General features: G+C 45.7%; 1 protein-coding gene across 1 annotated transcript; it reads right to left on the reverse strand.

The window, feature by feature from the left end:
• Positions 1-1,652: 1,652 nt before the first annotated feature.
• Positions 1,653-23,088, reverse strand: drd3 (dopamine receptor D3; the record flags this gene model as incomplete). Its single annotated transcript, XM_083656613.1, has 7 exons — positions 1,653-1,849; positions 4,628-5,003; positions 6,080-6,145; positions 10,570-10,763; positions 14,951-15,087; positions 17,458-17,570; positions 22,798-23,088. 7 exons carry the CDS (start codon positions 23,086-23,088, stop codon positions 1,653-1,655), a joined length of 1,374 nt encoding a protein of 457 aa, XP_083512739.1.
• Between the last annotated feature and the right edge of the window lie 78 nt (positions 23,089-23,166).

Consider the following 23,166-nt stretch of genomic DNA (forward strand, 5'->3'; position numbering starts at 1 on the left):
AGGAAAAGACATATATATGGTGGTCATTCAAATTGTTGGCAGGGTCTTTATACAGTCCATGGTCTTGAGTGATGATGTAATCAGCCAGGATGTCATGTGAAGTCCATGGTGGATGAAGATGTAAACGCTCACTCTGTGATTGAAGCATTTATTGAGAAGCTGAATACAGCGATGGCAATGTGCTTGGAAACATTTTTGTACGGGGGCAAGATCGCACTTGGTGGCTTCAGTAAAAGCCTAATTTATCAACTAGCCCCTCGAGTACATGATGAAATAGGAACCAATGCGTCTCTTGTCATGGTAGCTTCTCTTCTCATAGCACTTATGAAGAACCGAGTAAAGGAGGCGAGCAGCTTGGAAGAACTGCACTGCAGCTCGGGGTCAGGAGAGAGGATGATATTTTGATTGGACATGGTTCGCTCGTGTTTGGAAGCCCTGGAGCATGGTTAAGTGGAGGCAGATGCTATAGTTTGTGCAGTGATATGGATTACACAAATAACTTCTAAAAGAGAGAAAAGGATTCCATAGTGGCTACAGACATTTGATTTGCGGTACCCATGTTTTAAAAATGTGAGGTAATACAAGTTCATTGCTCTTATTTACACACACAGTCAGAGAGCCTGCACACCCTTTCACTCTACTCTCACACACCTTTTATTAGGAAGCTTCATATTGCCCCCCTCTCCCACTGAAAGACCCCTCACACTCTCTGCCACAGACTGAGCAACCTTACATCACAGTGACCTCTCTCCCATAAAGATGCTGCATGAAATAGGCCACGCCCATCACGGGGGAAAGCTCTCCATTCACTTCCAAACACCAGCGTCATTTTCCTTGAATTAAACATAGCTAAAAGCTGTTGTGTGGCTGTGCAGACAACAAATGTAGAAAATCGCCAATTAACGTTTTTTGTACTCCCGAGCAAAACAAGGAAGCCGTTGAGAATTGGCGAGAAGAAAAATGTGGATCTAGCTGTCAAGGAAGTAAGTTAGAGTGTTCATCTTCCATATATATGATCTTTGTGTGCAACACGTGACATAGGAGAACGCCAGGATTGGGGGGGGAGTTTTTGTTTCCCCCTGTGTTGGGTGTGGTTTCTGAATGATGCAGTGTCTCTATAGACTCTTATTTACCTCTCCCAAATTGTACAAAGTTCTTAAAGTTTATTTGTATTATTTATTTATTTTATTTTACTCTCTGTTAAGTGAAAAAAATAAATGGATGGTAGAGAAAAATGAAACTACTTTTGTCTTGATGTAACCTTTGTAATATACAGGCCTACTGCTGTGCTAAAATAAAGAATAAAAAAAGGTGAGGTAAGCGGCACTTTGCAATAACGTCATCACCTTCCTCACTCTGGCCAGGAATGACATCGGGCCAATCCAAGGAGCGCTCATGCACCCACATCTGTATTAACGCCAGAGAAAGCCCACATAGATCCACCAGACCACACCTATAGAATGCCCCAAAAATTCAAATGCAAACAAACAAGCGAAACAGAGAAGTGACACATGTGTAGGCACTGAGGCCAGGCTGTCTTTACCATGACCGATGTCCATCTGTGGTCATTGTTCACCAGATGTACCATATCTGAGCTGCAGCACGAGTGCATGGCCTCATTATCATTTGAATGAGCCGGCGCGTCCTCTGCCTCAGCAGCTGAGGATCTTGATGAAGGCCCTCCTGAACTCGATGTTGAAGGTGGTGTAGATAACAGGGTTCAGGGCGCTGTTGACATAACCCAGCCAGGTAAACGCACTGTAAAGCTCAGGAGGCACGTAGCATGTCCTGCAGTGGGTGTTGACAATGTGAGTCACAAAGAAGGGCAGCCAGCAGATGAGAAACACCCCTGCAGCACCCGGAGAGACAGAGAGGGGGCGATAAGGAGTTGAGCGTGTATGTGGGACAATACGTAGATGTAGAAGTGTAGGTTTAAAAGTCACATGTGTAAATGCAAATAAATGGAAGAAAGCAATTGTGCGAGGAAAGTGGGCAGCAGGAGAAGAGAGGAGAGAGAGAGAGAGAGGACATGTTAATCATTCATAATTAAAACATTGAATGCTTTTGGTTCCTAATTAAGTTAACCTATACTTTGTGTGGTATACAAATCCCAGTCTTAAACTCACTTAATACACCCAGCACAGCAGCAGCCAGGAGGGGTGAGTCTACTAGCTGCGTCTGATGTCTGATGCTGATATTGTGAATACAACTATCCTGGGGCTTAGTGTAGTTGGAGCTCACAGTACATTCACCATCACTGACTGGAATTGGAGCACAATGGCAGTGGTGGAGAGACAGCAGTGGGCTGGACCGGGATCATCTGCTGTTCATGTGCCAGTTGTCTCTCCAGCTAAGCGGACACCTCTGGTTACATTATTGTCAGAGAAATACACGCTCCGCCTGAGCTGACCGGCTGGACCGGACCCAAAGCAACCTGGCTGATAATTGGAGCGCGTGGAAGCTGTGTCAGGTGCTGCAGCATGTGTCTGACTCTGGACACATACTGTGATCCCAAAACAAGCCAGACTCTTTTTTCTTTTTCTTTTCAGATTTCCCCCCAATTGTACTTGGCCAATTCCCCCGGCTGTCCCGATCATTGCTCCACCTGTGGAGATCTGCTGATCTGGGGAGAGTTGTAGACTAGCTCATCCATCCTCCGATACATGCGAAGACGCAGCTGCTTCTTTTCACCTGACAGCGAGGAGTTTCACCGGCAGGACGTAGCACATGGGGGTGGGAGGATCACGCTACTCCGCCCCGAACAGGCGCCCCGGCCGACCAGAATGCTAGTGCAGTGACCAGGACTCATACCCCTCTGGCTTCCCACCCGCAGACATGGCCAATTGTGTCTGAAGTAGCTTCTGATAAAGCCGGCAGTACCGCTGCCAGGAATTTCACTTGGGTCTTTGATCCTACACTACCCAGAAGCCAACTGTGTCAGTTTGATTCATTGTGGCTCTGCACAAACATGCAGAAGATGCACATAAACAAATACTGGTACCGTCACAGACAGGCTAGTGTGCACTACAGGGGCCGGTTCCACCAACTGGTCTTACGACTGGTCTTAAGCTAAGTTGGTCGTAACTTTACGACCTAACAGCTACGCCGGTTGCAATTGTTAAGCCTTTCTCTCACTAAGACCGGTCGTAAATATTACGCCTAGTCCAGAGCAGGCGTAAGGTGCAGTATAGACGGTTTTCACTGTGTGTTGCGCAATAGCTACAACCCCTCAGCACTCTGGCTGTATTCAGACCCGAGTTATAAACTGGAAACCGGAGTACGTTATAAACGTTATAAATATAGTCACGTTATAAACAACTAACCAATGCTGGCGGTCCGTATGGAAAGTGGAAATCGAAATGGTTCAAAGTTAAATCAATTTGGTCATTCAGTGGCGTTTTACTGCCATTTAAAGTAACGACAAGTTAGCCGCTAACATTAGCCACACTACAGCAGATTACCCATCTGTGCAGACGCTGCGGCGCAGCGTCATTTGACGTCAGCACACTCTTCTAAACAGGTCGCGTGCCGCATTCCAGTGGGCATTCCCATGCTTTCACATGGACGCGCATCGCTAGCTTGGGTAAACCCATCCCCCACGTGACCTGCTCTCAGACCTGTTCTCAGTCTCAGTGACTGGGAACTGAGAGAGCAGGTCACGTGGGGGCTGGGTTTACCTAGGCTAGCGCATCGCTACGACCGGCGTAGTTAAGACCAGACGTAAGCCCTGTTGGTGCAACAGGCGTAAGTCCATGGTCCATGGTCAAGACCGACGTAGGAGTTACGACCAGGCATAGTTAAGACCAGTTGGTGCAACTGGCCCCAGGGTGACCAGCTGCTGCAGTAAGGTATATATAACAGTTATCTATCTATAACATATGGCAGAGAAGCACATAGGCCTAGTGTAGCAGACGAATATAGCAGGATTAGGGAGTTGCAGTGGGATATGAAAAGACTCAATCTAATGTTGCATCTAGAAAAAGCCTCTGTAAAGTTGCCATTGACAACATTCAGGGACTTTTCAAGGACTTTCCAGACCCAATTCACTCAAATTCAAGGACCCAACATGGCTGAGTTTGAGACAAGGACCCAACATGGCTGAGTTTGAGACAAGGACCCAACATGGCTGAGTTTGGACAAGGACCCAACATGGCTGAGTTTGAGACAAGGACCCAACATGGCTGAGTTTGAGACAAGGTTCATCACTGTTACAACACTTAGAATGTTTTTAATGAGAACTAACAGGCTTTACAGAAGCTCACAGACAACAATTAAAAAGAGTTTGGGTGAAACAAGGATGCACAGACGGCAGGAGAGGCAGCAGACCGTAGCCTATTTGGCCTACTAACCTTAAGGAAAAACAAATATTTAGAATAACTTCAATTCCTATAAGAGTTGTTTATATTCTTGCGTAAAATATATAAAGTCAAACCGTTTCAATGACCCATGTGTATTTATGATTATTTACAAAAACTTTCAAGGCCTTGATTCCGCCCCCCCCTCAAATTCACAAACTTTCAAGGAATTTATGTTGTCATTAACTCAGCTTCCCCCAATGAAGACAGACTCTACCAGGCTCCCTCCTTTGAGAGAGAGTCTGGTGACTGTGAGGTTCACCTCTACTCACCAAGCACGATGGCCAGCATCTGAGTGGCCTTCTTCTCCCGTGCATGCATGCTCCTGAAGCGTGGTTGGTTGGATTGGGAGCGGGGGAGGGGCCTCAGCGCCGTGTGCGTGCGACCGTTGGACAGCTCCTTCACCTCGCAGCTCCTCCTGACAGGTGGCCCTGAGTCCTCTTTGTTCTCCTCCTCCTCTTCCTCGGCTTGCTCCTGCTCCTGGCCCAGCTCGGTGCGGCCGCAGGAGGCGTGGCTAATGCTGCAGTAGTTCTGCATGTCCACCGGTGGCAGCAGCGAGTTCGCCACGGGACCCGTCCGTGGGTGTTTGCGCCACAGGCAGCCTGACAACAGGTGTGACTTGGGCGGTGCCGGGGCCTCTGCGCTCTCCTGCTGGGAGAAACAGTGACATTATAGACACAGCATGCAAACTCCACAGAGAAAGGCCCTTTTCATGATATAGTCCACCTGGCACTAGGCACTGAAGGCATGGGGAGACGTACCCCTCAGTGTTAACAGCGTCCCAGACGAGAATCGAACACAGGACCTTCTTGCTGTGAGGCGAGAGTGCGAGGCAAGAACGCTACCACTGTGCCACCGTGCCACCGTGCCCCCACGAGTCATGAGTTGGCATTGCTTTGTTTTAGAGTCACAAGCCAAAAAGGGTTGAGGACCACTGATCGAACTAGTTATTCACACATCTGATATATCCCCTATATTCCATCTCAATGCGTCCCACGACACTGCCCATGGTCCCTAACAGGACAAATGCAGACAGGGAACATTGAGCTCGGTAGTATTTCCTCCATCTTTGATGTAGTTTGTGGATTATACAGGTGCTGGAGTGACAAATCCAGTGTGACACCCACAGACTTTGCTCAGTTTACCAGTGACCAGGTGATGCAAGGCAACCGCAGCTGCTCAGAATCACGATTTCCGGCTCTTTCTCAGACCTCAGGGCCGAGACGACACAGCGGAACACAGAATGCAAGCGTGCATGAACGTACACACGGCAGACCCACGAGAATAGCTAAAAACAGCCTTGCATGCCACTGTCAGAAGACGCCAACACAGTCAATATGGGAATTAACCAGGCAGTGTAATCCAGGCCTATTCAACCAGGGGGCCAAATCCGGCCCGCCATTCAAGTCACACCGGCCCACGGACCAGTAACAATTTTTTTATTTCTGTTTCTGAAAATAAAATAGAATTACAAAAAGAAAATCCAAACATGGACCATTATGCGACTTTTGCAATGTAGTAAAATCAAAAGTTTTAAGATGTGGTGGTGCTGATGATAATAATAGCTCAGGGAAATGTCCAGCCCCTGGGCCCTTACAACGTGGCCCCATGAACAATATAGTTGAATAGTCCTGATGTATACTGTACTGAGCAGTATTGCAGCATTTAAAAAAGAACATTTGAAAAAATGTCATTATGTTGTTTAGGTTTTAGTTGACACCTACCACTTTAATCCTGATAGGTGACAGGTCTTGCTTTACTTTGGGGGTCTCTTCCTGTAGACAGGTCTCCTACACATGGGAACAGAAGGAAGGTTGAGATGGTATAACTAATTTCCAAATAAATACTAAACAGATTGCCTACTCATCATCAGGGTTCGGGCAATTCATGAATTGAATTGAGAATGCATGGTCAATTCCAAATCCCAAATTCCTGGAGTTGGAATTGGAATGTCACCCAATTCTAAGGAAACTGAATTGGAACATAAATTCCATAAAATTCATAGCGTGATATCAGACTGAATTGTCAACAGCAGCCAAAACTCAACTCTGTGGAGTGCGCAGATTCGAAAGTCTGGACCCAGGCAATAACATTCCACTTCTAAGAGAGATAAAGTCTTGACTTGCTAAACATTATCAATGAAACATTATGAATCAAATAAAAGACAGTTAAACAAATCAAACACATTGAATCATAATGCATGTATCACGATTTCATGTTCTACATAAAATACCACCCGATACCACCTTTAAAATGTATCATATTCAGTATTGATAAACTGCGTGACTCCAATAAATTTCCCTGGAGGGAAAAAAGCCAAAGACAAACAATGAAAAACTTCAAATGTTCCTTCTGACTGAGTCTGAGTATTATCATGAGATTTGAGCTACTCCCAAATTCTCTCATGTCACATGACCTTCACTGGCTTCCCATCTCGGCACGCATTCAATTCAAAACACTGGTTCTGGCCTACAGGGCAGTACACCAGACAGCCCCCCTGTACTTACAATCTATGGTCAGGCGCCAAATCTCTCACCGTTCCCTCCGCTCCTCCACCAGTGCAGGACGCCTCACCCCTCCTCCACTACAGGGGCTCAAAAGTCGCTCATCCCGTTCGCGACTCTTCTCGTCCCTGGCACCTCAATGGTGGAACGACCTTCCACCTTCGGTCAGGACGGCCGAATCACTGCCGATCTTTCGGAAAAGACTAAAGACTCGCCTTTTCAGGCTCCATCTGGGCCCTTTTTGAACTAACTTCTTTCTCTCTAAAAAACAAAACAAAAAAAAAACGAACCTGAACTAAACTTGTACCACTGTTCCTTCAGAAGTTGTAGTTGTCATAGACTGTGTTGCATAGTTGATTGCTCTATTGCTGACAAAAATGTGTTATTGTAAGTCGCTTTGGATAAAAGCATCTGCCAAATGACGTAATGTCATGTCATGTAATTTCAAAACGCTATTTCATCACAACTGTCTCAGCCTGAACACCTCCAGGGATCTTACGGCTGATCACAACCCTCTCAGCCTGAACACCTCCAGGGATCTTACAGCTGGTTTACAACTCTCAGCCTGAACACCTCCAGGGATCTTACAGCTGGTTTACAACTCTCTCAGCCTGAACACCTCCAGGGATCTTACAGCTGGTTTACAACTCTCTCAGCCTGAACACCTCCAGGGATCTTACAGCTGGTTTACAACTCTCAGCCTGAACACCTCCAGGGATCTTACAGCTGGTTTACAACTCTCTCAGCTTGAACACCTCCAGGGATCTTACAGCTGGTTTACAACTCTCTCAGCCTGAACACCTCCAGGGATCTTACAGCTGGTTTACAACTCTCAGCCTGAACACCTCCAGGGATCTTACAGCTGGTTTACAACTCTCTCAGCTTGAACACCTCCAGGGATCTTACAGCTGGTTTACAACCCTCTCAGCCTGAACACCTCCAGGGATCTTACAGCTGGTTTACAACTCTCTCAGCTTGAACACCTCCAGGGATCTTACAGCTGGTTTACAACTCTCTCAGCCTGAACACCTCCAGGGATCTTACAGCTGGTTTACAACTCTCTCAGCCTGAACACCTCCAGGGATCTTACAGCTGGTTTACAACTCTCTCAGCTTGAACACCTCCAGGGATCTTACAGCTGGTTTACAACTCTCTCAGCTTGATCACCTCCAGGGATCTTACAGCTGGTTTACAACTCTCTCAGCTTGAACACCTCCAGGGATCTTACAGCTGGTTTACAACTCTCTCAGCCTGAACACCTCGAGGGATCTTACAGCTGGTTTACTGAGATTCAACCCTCTCAGCCTGAACACCTCCAGCTGGTTTACTGAGATCCAAAACTGGGACTCATCCATGAGGAATTATCCATAACCTGCTGTTAAAATAGGGGAATTAACCGTAAAAAGAAAGAAAGAAAGAAAGAAAGAAAGAAAGAAAGAAAGAAAGAAAGAAAGAAAGAAAGAAAGAAAGAAAGAAAGAAAGAAAAGAAAGAAAGAATAAAACCAGACACATTTCACAGGAAGATACCATATCCCAAGGCTGATCAGGTTTCTGGATTGAATTATCTCATGCTGTCTTTCTTTTTTTAAACACCATATTTCAGTGGTTCCCAACCTTTGGGGTCACGACCCCAGGTGGTGTCACCTGGAATTCAAATGTGTCGCCTGAATCCCCCTCCCCCAACACACACACACACACCTCACACAATTTAAAACTACCGAAGAGGAGGCCACATGTGATTTTTGTTTGATTGTTTTAATGTCAGAATTCTGAAAATAAAGTTAGAATTCTGAGTTTAATGTCAGAATTCTGGGGGGAGGGGGGGGGGTTAGAATTCTGAGAAAAAGTCTTATGAGATTAAAGTCAGAATTCTGAGTTTGTCTTTAATTAATTGGTAAGTGTTTAGTCGAGCTGAAATGAAACATGACTTTAATTATTTTAGATCACATCCCTGGTTATACAATGCACCTATTTAAAAATCACAAAAATCCTTTCTTTGGTTTTTCACATCAAAAATCAAACATGCTGGGGTGTCCCGGTGGCTCACCTGGTAGAACGCGTACCACAAAGGCTTAGTCCTTTGCACGGCTGACCTGTACAGTATGATATTACCCATCGATGTTTTACTGAAATTTGAATGTCTGGGATCCCCAGATTTTTGTGATGTCAAAGTAGAGTCATAAGCCAAAAACGGTTGGGAAACCCTTGCCATATTTGATCAGTAGTGTAGCTACAGAGCACACGAGCCAATGTCTCCTTGTCCATGGATATGAATATAAAGCCACTCTGTCTTTGCATGATGAACGTAACTGGGACGAATGTTAGAATGATGGATGTGATGAAAGAACTGACAGCTAGCTGAAAAATCATTTGGGTTTTGTTCTGAAATGAGAAATGCACAAATTGAAAAATGTGTCACCTTCCTTGCAAAATGATTGATAGCAAAAATTTAGAAGAAATTGTAATTTTTTTAGGCTTGAGCCCTTGGTTCCCAAAATGAACAAAACACTTTAAAAACTAGAGCAATTTTTTTTAGGCAATGATGCATTTTTAATTGCCATATTGTATTTTAGACAAGTGTTTTGATTCTCCTTATGACTTTAACCTTATGACTTTAATTTCTGATGAGGAGTGCATTTCAGCTTTGACTCAACTCTGCCTACACTTACAAAAATGTCACAGCCTTTCGCTTTAGCCATACAATTAAGAGCACAGTAATATTTCTGTATCTCATATGACATCTCCTGTCAACGCACTCTTGCAATACATGCCTTGGAAACTTGAAAAGCAGCGCTTACGAGACATCTGTTACCATGGCAATTTGACACGATGCATGTTTCTGATAGCCCTGTCCCTTTCTATCACTGTAATTACACGTCATGCCACTTAGAACAGAGTCCTGCTGGGAGGCTCTGATGGGGCTACAAAGAGGGTTTGAAAGAGTCAGTGAAACTGTAAGTGATCTCGTGTGCATTTGATCTGTGCGACAAGGTGCGACATGAAAGGGACAAATATAAAGGCGAAATGCAATTTTCAACTCAGTATGTGTGTTAGGGGCCCCGCGGAGTCAGGTGGATTCATTCGCAGACACATGATGGCCGTAAAAGGCCTTCAAAAATGTCCACGTAAATGTGGACTGGCCATGGATGATTCTACAATCTGACAGTGTGAAGCTGGCAGAGCTGACTCTTATAGCCCTCGAACGTGACAACATTACCGTATGACATCATAAGTGAAATCACTAAACTTCAACAGTGACATGTCAGGTGTAAATATTCAATGATGAACTTATCATCCATTATGACATCATCACTGTTGACATCGTCTTCAATGATGACATCATTAAAATCTTTGACAGTGACATCATCACTGTGACGTCGTAATAAATCATTTAAATGTGTGTGTGTGTGTGTGTGTGTGTGTGTGTGTGTGTGTGTGTGTGTGAGTGTGAGAGAGAAACATATTGTCGCTGTCGAAAACCTTGTGGGCCCTATCTTGTATCTTGTATCTTCAAAATGTCTGCTTTTCAGAGGCGAAGAAAGCAGCCTTGTTTTAAGCTTGAGCATCATGCATTTTTGTGAGATTTTGTGATTTTCCCAGTAAGGTTTAAAAAGGTTTTATAGGCCCAAGGGTGGAAGAATTTTCTCAACGCATCAAGAAGAATGTACGGTAACCCTTTCATTGAAGTGAAAATGTGATCAGGGTCTCACCGCAGACAGAGGGGTGCAACCTGGCTGGCCCTTCCCACTGGCCTGGCTGAAGGTGATCCTCTTCCGTCTCAGCCTCAGGAAGACGTAGATGCGGACGTAGACCAGCAGGGTCACGATGAAAGGCAGGTAGAAGGACACGACCGAGGAGTATATCACAAAGTCAGGGTTGGAGATGGAACACACCATGGGGTCATCTGGGTTCAAAAGGAAGTTATGTACAAACTGGGTCAGAATCCCATTTTGAGTTTTGACAGAATAATAAGAATAAACCCTGGGTGTGATTTAGTGCCAGAGGGCACTGTGGCACAAACTGGCCCATTCATAAAGCTGAAATAAAGCCGCCATTTCTTTGAACAGCTGCGCTCTCATTTGAGTGTAGAGCGTCAGATTAAATTGATAAAAAGGCACCCTTAATTGACCTTGGTTGGTGCACTCTGTCATGAAAATGACTTCAGAGACGTGTCCTTTTTCTCATTTTTCTATATGCTGTATGTATACTGTGCATTTAGCCTCAGACAAATGAGTGAAATATTGATTTGATAGTAATTGTATTCATCAAGGATAAAAGAGGACAGACCATTTAGATAGATACTTTATTGATAATTTGCAGGAAATTGATGTGTCACATATTAATGGAGTCTGGACCAATTCTCCAACAGGTGATGATGGATGGTGAATTTGCACATGCATTGATCACAGCTATGGAATGCAGCTTGCATGTAAGTGCCATATCCAAAACTGAGGCGATGCATGCCAATGCATGCCTCAATAGGAAATTGAATTTGCGGAAATAACCACTTCCGCAAATTCAACTTCAAAACAAAAGCACCTAAAAATCACCCTGTTTAATACAAGATCCCTCAACAATAAAAGTCTCATTCTCAACGAGTTCATCATTGACAATAAACTGGATCTGCTCTGTCTCACTGAAACCTGGCAAAAACCCCACGACTATCTCTCACTCAATCAAACCACCCCCGCTGGATACTTATACTTAAACAACCCACGCACTGAGGGACGAGGAGGAGGAACTGCTGTCATCTACCAGCAAGACCTAAACCCCCGACCACTCTCCATCCCTGCTGCACCTTCCTTTGAACACCTGGCTTTCATACTTCCTGGCTCCACATCTCTACTCATTGCTCTCATCTACCGTCCTCCCAAACCCAACCCCTCCTTCCTATCCGACTTCTCAGAATTCCTCACACAACTGTCCACATACTCACTGTCTGTTTTACTTCTTGGCGACTTCAACTTCCACATTGACTCCCCGGACTGCAAAAGTGCAATAGACTTCCTGGACATACTCAACTGTTTTAACTTCACCCAACATGTCAATTTCCCTACCCACACCCGCGGACACATCCTGGACTTGGTTTGCACAACTGGCCTCCACATCAACAGCATCTCAAACACTGACCTCACCATCTCCGACCATCTTGCTATCACACTGGACATCAACATCCCTGTTCCCCACCCCAAACAAGACCGCACAATAACCTTCCGTAATCTCAAATCCATCTGCCCCATTTCCTTCTCTAACTGTCTATCTAACACCATATCCAACCTCTCCCTCCCTGTTAACCCGGCTCCCATGGACCTTGTCAACTTCTACAACCATACACTGTCCACCTGCCTCAACCAGCTTGCCCCCATAAAAACAAAAACCGTCACATTCATTCACTCCGCCCCCTGGTACACCCCTGAACTGCACATCCTCAAAAAACAATGCAGACAAATGGAACGCCTCTACAAAAAAACCGGACTCACTGTTCACACACTGGCCCACAAAGAACTCATTCATCAATACAAGTCTGCACTCAACAACGCCCGCTCCACCTTCTACTCTGACATCATACACTCCGGATCCTCCAACCCCCGCACTCTGTTTTCCACCATCAACAAGCTCCTCAAACCACTGGACAATATCTCACCTTCATTCACCTCGGACAAATGCAACAACTTCCTCTCCTTCTTTCACTCTAAAATTGAAAACATCCACAACCAGCTAGCCACCACCTCCTCTGCCATCACCCCCGATCTGGACCCTGCACCTTCCCTGTCAACAGCCCACTGCTTTCCAGCCTTCTCCCCCATAACCTCATCTGACCTCTGTGAACAACTCTCTGGCATAAAATCCACCACCTGCCCCCTGGACCCCATCCCCTCCAGCCTCGTCAAAGCCTGTCTCTCTCCTCTTGCCCCACTCATCACTGACATCATAAACTCCTCCCTCACTTCTGGTATCGTCCCTTCCCCGCTCAAGCTCGCTGCCATCACACCCACCCTCAAAAAACCTGGCCTGGATTCCGACAACCCCAACAACTTCAGACCCATCTCCAACCTCCCATTTCTCTCTAAAATACTGGAACGCACCGTCGCAACTCAACTCAAACAATACCTCCACACCAACCAGCTTTATGAAACATTCCAATCCGGCTTCAGATCGCACCACAGTACCGAAACAGCACTACTCAAAGTCACCAACGACCTCCTCCTCTCCTCTGATTCTGGCTCCCTCACCATTCTCCTCCTCCTCGACCTCAGTGCAGCCTTCGACACCATCAACCACTCCATCCTCCTCAGTCACTTAAAATCAATTGGCATAACCGGCACAGCACTCTCCTGGCTCACATCCTACCTGTCTGACCGCTTTCACTTCATCTCCATCAACAACTGCAAATCCCACACCACCCCAGTATTACACGGAGTCCCCCAAGGCTCGGTGCTTGGTCCCCTTCTCTTCATCCTTTACATGCTCCCCCTAGGTCACATCATTCGCCGCCATGGACTACAATTTCACTGCTACGCTGACGACACCCAGCTTTATATCTCCACCAAAACCATCACCCCTGCCACTCTCACCACCCTCACTGACTGTCTCACTGAAATAAAAACCTGGATGACCAACAACTTCCTCAAACTCAACTGCAATAAATCAGAAATCATGATCTTTGGCCCAAAATCCCTCCTCCCCTCCTCCCAGAACCTCTCACTCTGCATTGATGGACATACAGTCACCCCCTCCCCTCTGGTCAGAAATCTCGGCGTCATCTTGGATCCCACACTCTCCTTCAAGTCACACATCAACAACATCACCAAAACATCCTTCTTTCACCTCCGAAACATTGCACGACTCCGCCCCACTCTCTCCCCCTCAGCCGCCGAAATACTCATCCACGCCTTCATCACCTCCAGACTAGATTACTGCAACAGCATCCTCTATGGCCTCCCTTCCACTGTCCTCCGTAAACTGCAATATGTCCAAAACTCAGCTGCCCGATTACTCACCCACTCCCGCTCCAGAGAACACATCACACCCATCCTCCAACATCTCCACTGGCTCCCCATTCAACACCGCATCCACTTCAAAATCCTGCTCATCACCTACAAAGCCCTCAATAATCTGGCCCCCTCTTACCTAACAGATCTCCTCCAGCGCCACTCCCCCACCCGCCGTCTCCGCTCTGCTGATGCCAACCTCCTAACCCCCATCACCAAAACCAAGCACCGCACCACGGGGGACAGAGCCTTTGCCATCGCTGCCCCAACCCTCTGGAACTCTCTGCCCCTCAATATCAGAAACTCGGACTCACTCACCTCCTTCAAAACCCAACTCAAATCCCACCTCTTCAAAACAGCCTACAATATCTGACTTCTACCTCTAACCACCATTCCATCTCTGCAATCTATTGACCTGTATTTGTTTTCGTTCTTGTTATTTAGTTTTGTTTATTGTATTACTTTTCTATGTATTGTAAAGCGTCTTTGAGTTCCCCAGAAAAGCGCTATATAAAACTTATGTATTATTATTATTATTATTATTAATACACACAGAGATGGAAACATGGACAAATGCTGTCCATTCTCCACCCAATCCACAAACCTTTCTGCTTTACTTTCTATTCATATTGTTCGTTTTGTTGTTTGTTGATGGTGGCGGATATTGTAAAATTGATGTGCACTCGCTGGTCTCCTCTCCACAGTGATATAATGATGATGATGCTTGGTTGCATACTGACTATGTGGTGGATTCTATGAACACCAGCAATCATTTTGTATTGATTGTTACTGGACTAAACATGGGGCCCATTCTGTACCTGTCGGCCTGTTCTATTATTCTGTAAGGTTCTCATTGGCTAGTGATGCCACATTGATATTTGCAGGGCATTTTCCACTCATGTTGAACAATCATACAGGCAGAAATCCATTGTAGAAGAGGAAGAGATACCAATATCCCTTGTTATGTGACCAGAATGAGAGTACCGTGGAGTCATACATTCAACTTGTGCCATTTTGCATCCCATATGAATGCATGCTATGATGCAAAATGGCCACATGTGGGAGATGCAATGTCGAGTGGAAGTGTTGGTGGCCTGACCTGTGGTGTTGAAGCCAAACAGTAGGGGGCAGGAGACAGTGAAGGCCAGGACCCACACAGTGGCAATCATCACCGAAACTCTCGTCTTGGAGCTTTGGGTCGTGTTGTACAAGACGGGCATCACCACCGCTGTGTACCTGTGTATCACACACACATACATACACACACACATAGAGACCATCAAGGTTTAAAATTGTGCGTTAGTGGAATGGGGGCTAGGGCATTCGAATAAACCAAATGAAAAACTGCTGATCTATGGTAAAGGACTGAGAGAGAGAGAGAGGTTTTGGGGGTGTCGTGTAAGCAGCAAACCAAGCACTTTGTTCCAAACAAATTGGTTATTCAGTAAGAAAGTTATAGGAGCTTTGATTTAAAGGAACACGGCAACATTTTGGGAGATTCCCCAGGAGCCAAACACACAGAGACAATCACAAAGAAAATACTCTCCCCTCTGCTTTATTTCCTATTTTATTCCTCCTTTTACTGCTTTATTTTGTTTGTATTTTTTTTGTATTTTTATACTTGGCCAATTTATCCCCATGCTGCCCTATTGGCTGCCCCGGTCGCTGATCCATCCCCGATCTGGGGAGAGCCGAGAGACTAGCACCATGCTTCCTCCGACACATGTGCCGTTGCCAGCCGCTTATTTTCACCTGACAGGGGGAGCTTCACCGGTAGGACGTAGCACATGGGAGGATCACGCTATTCCCACAGGTTCCCTTCCGCCCCGACCAGGCGCCCCTGCCGACCAGCGGAGCCGCGACTGCAACGACCAGGACACATATCCCACAGATACCCAATCCAGCTTCCCACCCTCAGGCACAGCCAATCCTGCCTGTATGGACGCCCGACCAAGCCCGAGGTAACGTGGATACGAGCCTGCGCCCCTCATGTTGGTAGGCAGGGTAATCTACCGCTACACTACCCGGACACACCTCCTTTTACTGCCTGTCTGGAGAACTAAACAGACTGAATGAAGTAAAGAAGAAAACATGTGGTTTATCAAGTGCTGTGCTGGCTTAAATTACACAGACAGACACGACTCTATGTTGAGGGAGAACAAACTCTTCACCTCTGAGTCACCCCTCAAGACAAGACTGTCACAATCAAATCTGTACCTTATCTCAAGTCAATTAATTAATTGATCCCAAAAAGTCGATGCAAGATGGCCCTTTCTTTTCTTGATATATAGCCTGGTGGATTATTTGAATGCTATCAGATCTACTGTTTGCAGAATGCAAATAGGGCTAAAAGGCTGCGTGCATAGCCAAAGAAATAATCTTCCTTTGCTATCACAGCAGTAATTACTATGACCTCAAGAATAAACACACGTGACACTAATGATGTAGGCTTATTATGCGCTGGCAAAGCCACTGAATGCCCCTAGTGCTGTCTCTAATTCAGTCTCTCAAAAGCTGGTGATATCAGTGTTAATGAGTTTTCTGATACTTGTAATCAATCAATGACAATGACAGAGCCTCACAGAACATCATCCCTCACAAGCAAATGATGTATCGCAAACACAAACACAAACACTACAGCTACAGGCACAAACATGCCCGCCACCTGTACACAATTACAGGACAACACAGCTTTTCAGGAACTAGGGAAATCAGTCATGCTTTAGCTTGACCACCCAACCACATTCACCATGCATCCAGCTTTCCAGAGGGTTTTTTGGAAGGCTTTCATAAATGTGTAAAAGAAATCAGGGTTTGTACACGACAACAGCAATATCATAAGAGCCCACCCACAGTCTAACTTGTATAAGCAAACAAATATGCACCCCCCCCACACACACACACAAACACACAAACACACACACACCAGTGCATCCGCAGTACTGTATTCACTCTTGAAGGTTACGAACGCTTGGTGCCTGAGGGATAAGTTCAAAGACCCTAGAGAGTTATTAAATATTAACTGTGTGACACGAAAAAGAAAACTAAGCACATAAATAATGTAAGTAGCCTACTAGATGCACATCTAACAGTGAACATGTCATGTCATGCTAATGTGTGTTGCTATTGCGCAACACACAATAATTCTATGTCCAGAGCTTCAAACAAAATGCACACTAAAGAGAGAAACTTAGTCAAAACTTAAATCACCAAACATCTTCCACACAAAATACACATCAAATCAATCTCTCTCTCTTTTGCTCTCTCGCTCTCTCTGTCTCTCTCTCACTCGGATACATGGTGACACACACACACACACACACACACACACACACTCAGAAACACACACCAAATCAATCAAGAAGATAAGAGCAAGCTTGTCAGATATATTTCTCCAGGACGTCTATCGTCATCTTTGAGGTGAAGCAGAGAAAAGGCCTTGATACATGAAAACTTCACATGGACGACATACACACTTGACATCCAGTGACTAAAATACCAACTCGATTTGTCCTATATTTTCTCTCTCTCTCTCTCTCTCTCTCTCTCTCTCTCACACACACACACACACACACACACGCGCGCGCGCGCGTGCTACACACCTACCTGTCAATGCTGATAGCACACAGGTTGAGGATGCTGGCAGTGCACATCATCACATCCAGTGTGACGAAGATGTTACAGTAGAGCCGGCTGAAGAGCCAGGCGCCGCCGACCACCTGGAGCAGACAGACAGCAGATTAACCACACACACGTTCCTCCGCCTTTCTCAAGTGTGAAGCATCCTTCCCCACCACACACGGCCACGTGCGCACACACACACACACACACACACACACACACACACAGACTCATGCAGGTGGACAGAAAGACTCACACACACACACTAGACATTTTGGTAACATTTAAACAGCTTAGTTGACGTTCAACAATTCAACGGCTTAACAGATGTTCAACAGATTGTAGAGTATGTGACAATTACTCAACATATATTACACACATATTATGTGCAGGTGTGTGGAACAGAATCTGTTTTTGTTGAATCTCAACTAATACGGTGCTAAAACATCATCTACAGACAAAGCGAAACAGTTGAATTGTTGAATGTCAACTAATAAGCTGTTGAAATGTGACAAAAACTCTATAGACTCTCTGTAGGCGGACTATCCAAATAAAGTGTAACTGACATTACACACAAAAAAAACAAGGTATTTGAGCCGCCTAATGTCCTGCCATCATCACCATGCTATATTAATTAAACATTACCATTTACACTGATGAGGTCTAACCCTAACTAATGAATTCATTAACATTTCTATGTATGTCAACGCTCTTTGATCTCACTTCTTAAAGCATTAAGGAGTTATAGTAGTTTCACGGAAATCTCCCCCCCCCCTCATTAATATGCAAAATCATGCAGCAAAGTGGTGCAGAATCTAATCAGATCATCTCTATTTAACGGTAAGTATGAACTTTCTATATTGTTCTCGAGTTATTTTGCTCACAGGGATGTCTTCTACACACAGACTGACAGATGACGGAAGACACAATGTCCCACACATAAGTGCATGGGGGCCACTTAATGTATGAGCAAGAGAACGTGCCACACACGAGGGGACAGGGTCCATTACCCTCAAGGGACTTCAGAAAGGACAATTACTGCCAGCCAGCCCACGCCCACCAACTGCTCAGACAGACGGGCTTTCCCTTAGGTGCTATCATGCCTGGTAATAACTGTCTGACAAAGATAAATGGCTTGCAAACTCCATTGGCTCGCTACTGGATCTCTGTGAGTCCTGGATGGGGACACACACACACACACACACACACACACACCACACACACACACACACGGACACACACACACACACACAGACACATACACACATATACAGCATTCACACAAGCTCTCTCTCTCTCTCTCTACTGGCATTGCTGTGGGTTTGGACATAATGCTATTGAGCGTTTATCTTCAGTGTCTTCACTTTGATCCAACTTGATCACACTCCTAACCCTGGCAGTGTTATGTAGTGTCATCATCCTCCACCCACTGAATCTCTCATCTTTTTCGCTCCACTACACACTAGACACTATCCAATAAAGCAGTAATGATATCTGCGAAAGCTATGAGCTCTGCAAGTGTAAATGAGACCTGGGGGCAGCTGAGTCTCTGCTCAGGCCGTCTGTTTGGACAGCTGAAGTCATAATGATTTATTTATTTATTGGAAGTCAATGTTAAGTCGTAGCGGGTCCAGGGAGGGCTGAAGTGGCTGGCACATTATGAGGAGGCGCTGGGGGTGGGGAGAGAGCTGTACTCTGACTCTCCCTGCACAGACTCTATAAGCAAACCAGCAACACTCCTGTCACAGGCTAATCCTGTCTCCTGCAGATTAGAGTCGGCAGAGAGGTCGTGCTCACGGTGCAGTCTTGGGACTCGATGTCGAAAACCTCTGCCTCCGAGTCTGACCTAATGTGCCTTGGTCTCAGCCTGAGAGCTGAGATATTACCTGAGATATGAATGACCCTCACCTATCTGCAAAGATGAATGAATATTCTATTTTTGAGTCATGATATCTTTTAATGACCCCATTCCTCACAGGATTATAAGTCGCTGCTTTAAAACTTAAAATGAAGAATTTCACCCCAGAATTTAGTTCTCAACCATTCGTCCCCCCCCCCCGTCTTTCTAACATCCTCTTACAGCAGGATTGCTGGCATGAAATATATTTTTGAGATTATCAGTAACATTAAGTTTCATTTCTCGGGATGTAGTCGTCTGTACTTGGAAATATTGAGCACTAAACAGCTGCTTTTTGGATAGAAACTTCGTTCGTTGTTTCTGTTTATAGATGAGCTGGGGAAGTGAACATCTGATCAAGTTACATTACATTACATTACATTACATAGAGTAGCACTTGTAGAAAGTAGTTTGAGAAGGAGTAAGTAACATTAATCAGATTTAAATTTATATTTAATATTTTTATTTTTAGGACAGAAAGATGTTAGTTCAAGACGGGCCCAAGTCTGGACCTTGTCAGCTTCTGCTCACTCACACTGTGTGGCTAAGATTCTACTGATTGACCATCAGATAAATCTCACGCACAGTGTGAGAAATGATATACAGAAGCGCATTCTGTTGCTAATGAGTGATCTTTGGGCAGTAGGGTGCCTCCTGGTTAGAAAGGCCGTCTTTTAGCCAGAAGATCGCGGTTCAAGCCCCCATGTCGGCCCGGGGGGGTATGGTGGTGCAGTGGCAAGCGCTGTCTCGGAGGAAGCATGGAGCCAGTTTCGGCTTAGCCTAGGTAAACCCAGCCCCCACGTGACCTGCTCTCTCAGTTCCCAGTCACATAGTGACTGAGAACAGGTCTGAGAGCAGGTCACGTGGGGGATGGGTTTACCCAGGCTAGTTTCGGCTCTCCCCAGATCGGCAGAGGGTGGAGTAGCAACCAGGATAAATACATTAAATTAGCACTAAAGGGCGGTAAAAATGGGATAAAAAATGGGGGGGGGGGGGGGGGGGGGAACCCATGTCGGCAAACACCCGCCCTGCTGAAGTGTCCTTGAGCAAGACACTGGATATCCCCACCAGCTTCATAGATGTTGTTCTGTAGATTTCTGGGTACCACTTCATAATACAGTCCGTCTTTTAGAGTGTAACTCCCCGTCATTACCATGTAATTTCCTGGAACGTATGGTGTAACCTCCTTGTATGAATCATCCATCCATCCATCTTCAACTGCTTATCCGAGGTCGGGTCGTGGAGGTAGCAGTTCCAGCAGGGGACCCCAAACTCCCCTTTCCCTGGCCACATTAGGGTACTTACTCTGAACATAACAGCATGCGGGCTGGATTATGAAGTTTACACTGTTCTCCCATTCCTATAAGTACAGAGTAAGTAGTTGTAGTATTAAGTAGTTGTATTTACACTGTAGTTACACCATAAATTACATGATGTCGGGAAGTGACACGCTAAATCCCCAATTGTTTGTCCCTTCTTCATTATCTTTTTCTTCCGTTGTACCTCCATTTAAGTACCAGTAGGAACCGGTAAGTATTTTGTATGCACTGATTCATACATTAAGTAGGTTAGTTACACCATAAGTTCTGAGAAATGACATGGTGGAGTTACACTCTAAAAATGAGGGCTGTATTATCAGTGTTACCGATTTCTGCAGTTCTCCTGCACTCTGACCTCCCTTGTGTGGGGGCAGGTATTGGGGATCAATAAAGGCTCACATTACTATTCATCATTTGCACACATACGTGCATTGATCAATACGGGGACTGGCCTATTACATGTACACACAAACAGTGATCTGTGATGCCAAACACTGCTGTATTTCTTTCAAGTTTAAAGGGATAGTTCGGATTTTTTGATGTGGGGTTGTATGAGGTACTTGCATACAGTCAGTGTACTACATGCAGTAGAATGCAGTCGGCACAGTCCCAGTTTGGAGAAATGGAGACCGTCTGTGTCAGGCAAGTATGGAGCTGTCTGCTGAGTGTGAAGGGGGCCATGAGCAAAAACAAAAAAACAACAGAAAAAATACATAAAATGCTTCCGTACTTCTCACCTGGCGTAATCCAAGTCTCCACAAGCCCTGAGATGCCAAGTTGACTTGAAAATATGTCATTTATACCCTGTTTTTAGCTGAAGTCTGAGCTAGGTGCTCGAGTTATAATAAAAAATAGAAGTGAACTTCCAGCTACATAGGCTATATTTCAGCTAAAAACAGGGTGTAAATGATGTCTTTTCATGTCAACTTGGCGTCTCTCAGGGCTTGTGGAGACTTGGATTGCGCCAGCTGAGCAGTATAGAAGCATTTTTATGTATTTTTTCTGTTGTTTTTTTATTAACATTTTTGCTCATGGCCCCCTTCACACTCAGCAGACAGGTCTAGGTGGCCGGTCTCCATTTCTCCAAACTGGGACTGCGCCGGCTGCATTCTACAGTCTGCATGTAGTACACTGACTGTATGCAAGTACCTCATACAACCCCACATCAAAAAATCCAAACTATCCCTTTAACTTGGCCATGGGCACAAACACACTGTGGAGTTATTAAATATTAAGTGACATGAGAAGAGGGACTAAATAAATAATTTTTTACAAACTATCTCCAGATGTCTATAATAGTAATAGTAATTATTACTTTGCAATTTGTAGCTCAGCCACTTACTCAAAGCAGATGAAGTCATTATTTGTTAATATTCAATATGTCCTTTAGCAATTATTTATAATCTACGCGAATAGTGAGGCACTATATCTAAACTACATTCGTCATCATTACCTCCTCCCTGTCACCCACATAATTGTCATGACGTGATAAGCTCCAGATGACCCTCATTCTTCTCATATCTCTCTCACTCCCACACCATTTCTCTGCTCTCTGTCCTTTCCCCTCAGTCGCTTCGCTCACCCTTCACCCATTCATTAAACCCATCTCTCAATCATCTGTACCTCCAACACTTCCTTTTTTGATTGCGTTTTTTCAGATCTTTTTCCCATTTTCTCCACGATTGTACTTGGCCAATTCCCTGCTGTCCCGTTGCTCCACCCCCTCTGCTGATCTGGTGAGAGTTGTAGAATAGCTAGCCCATACTTCCTCTGATACATGCGCCAGCTGCTTCTTTTCACCTGACAGCGACCGGAAGGACGTAGCGCGTGGGAGGATCACACTATTCCCCCCAGTTCCCCTCCCCCCGAACAGGCACCCCGACCTACCAGAGGAGGGGCTAGTGCAGCGACCAGGACACATACCCTTAATCCGGCTTACCACCTGCAGACACGGCCAATTGTGCCTGTATGGACACCCGACCAAGCCGGAGGTAACAGGGGAGCTCGAACCTGCAACCCTCGTGTGAATATACCGCTATACCCGTACGCCCCCCACTTCCTCTCTCTCTCAATCTTCTCTTTCTTTTTCCATCATTTTCTACTGCTCACCTCCAGGTAGACGGCCCACGGCATGACCAGCGAGGCCACCAGCAGGTCGGCAACAGCCAGGCTGACCACCAGGTAGTTGGTGGTGGTCTGGAGGGAGCGCTCCCGCAGCACGGCCAGGCACACCAGCACGTTCCCGAACACGATGGCCAGGATGAGCAGCGAGTACAGCATGGGGTAGTAGTTACGCTCCGCCTCGTCCGCGCCTGCTGCCTCCGCGCTCTCATTCCTCTCATCCCATCCCAGGCTCTCCGAGTCGTTCCAGAGCTGCTCTGCGCTGTTAAACATCGCCATGGAGGAGACGTCCCGGTGACATGGGAGAGTAGATGTGTGACAGACCTGCCAGAGGAGAGGAGATGTGTGACAGACCTG

This window comes from Poromitra crassiceps (genome assembly GCF_964638095.1).
Source record: "Poromitra crassiceps genome assembly, chromosome: 2".
NCBI classification, from domain to species: domain Eukaryota; kingdom Metazoa; phylum Chordata; class Actinopteri; order Beryciformes; family Melamphaidae; genus Poromitra; species Poromitra crassiceps.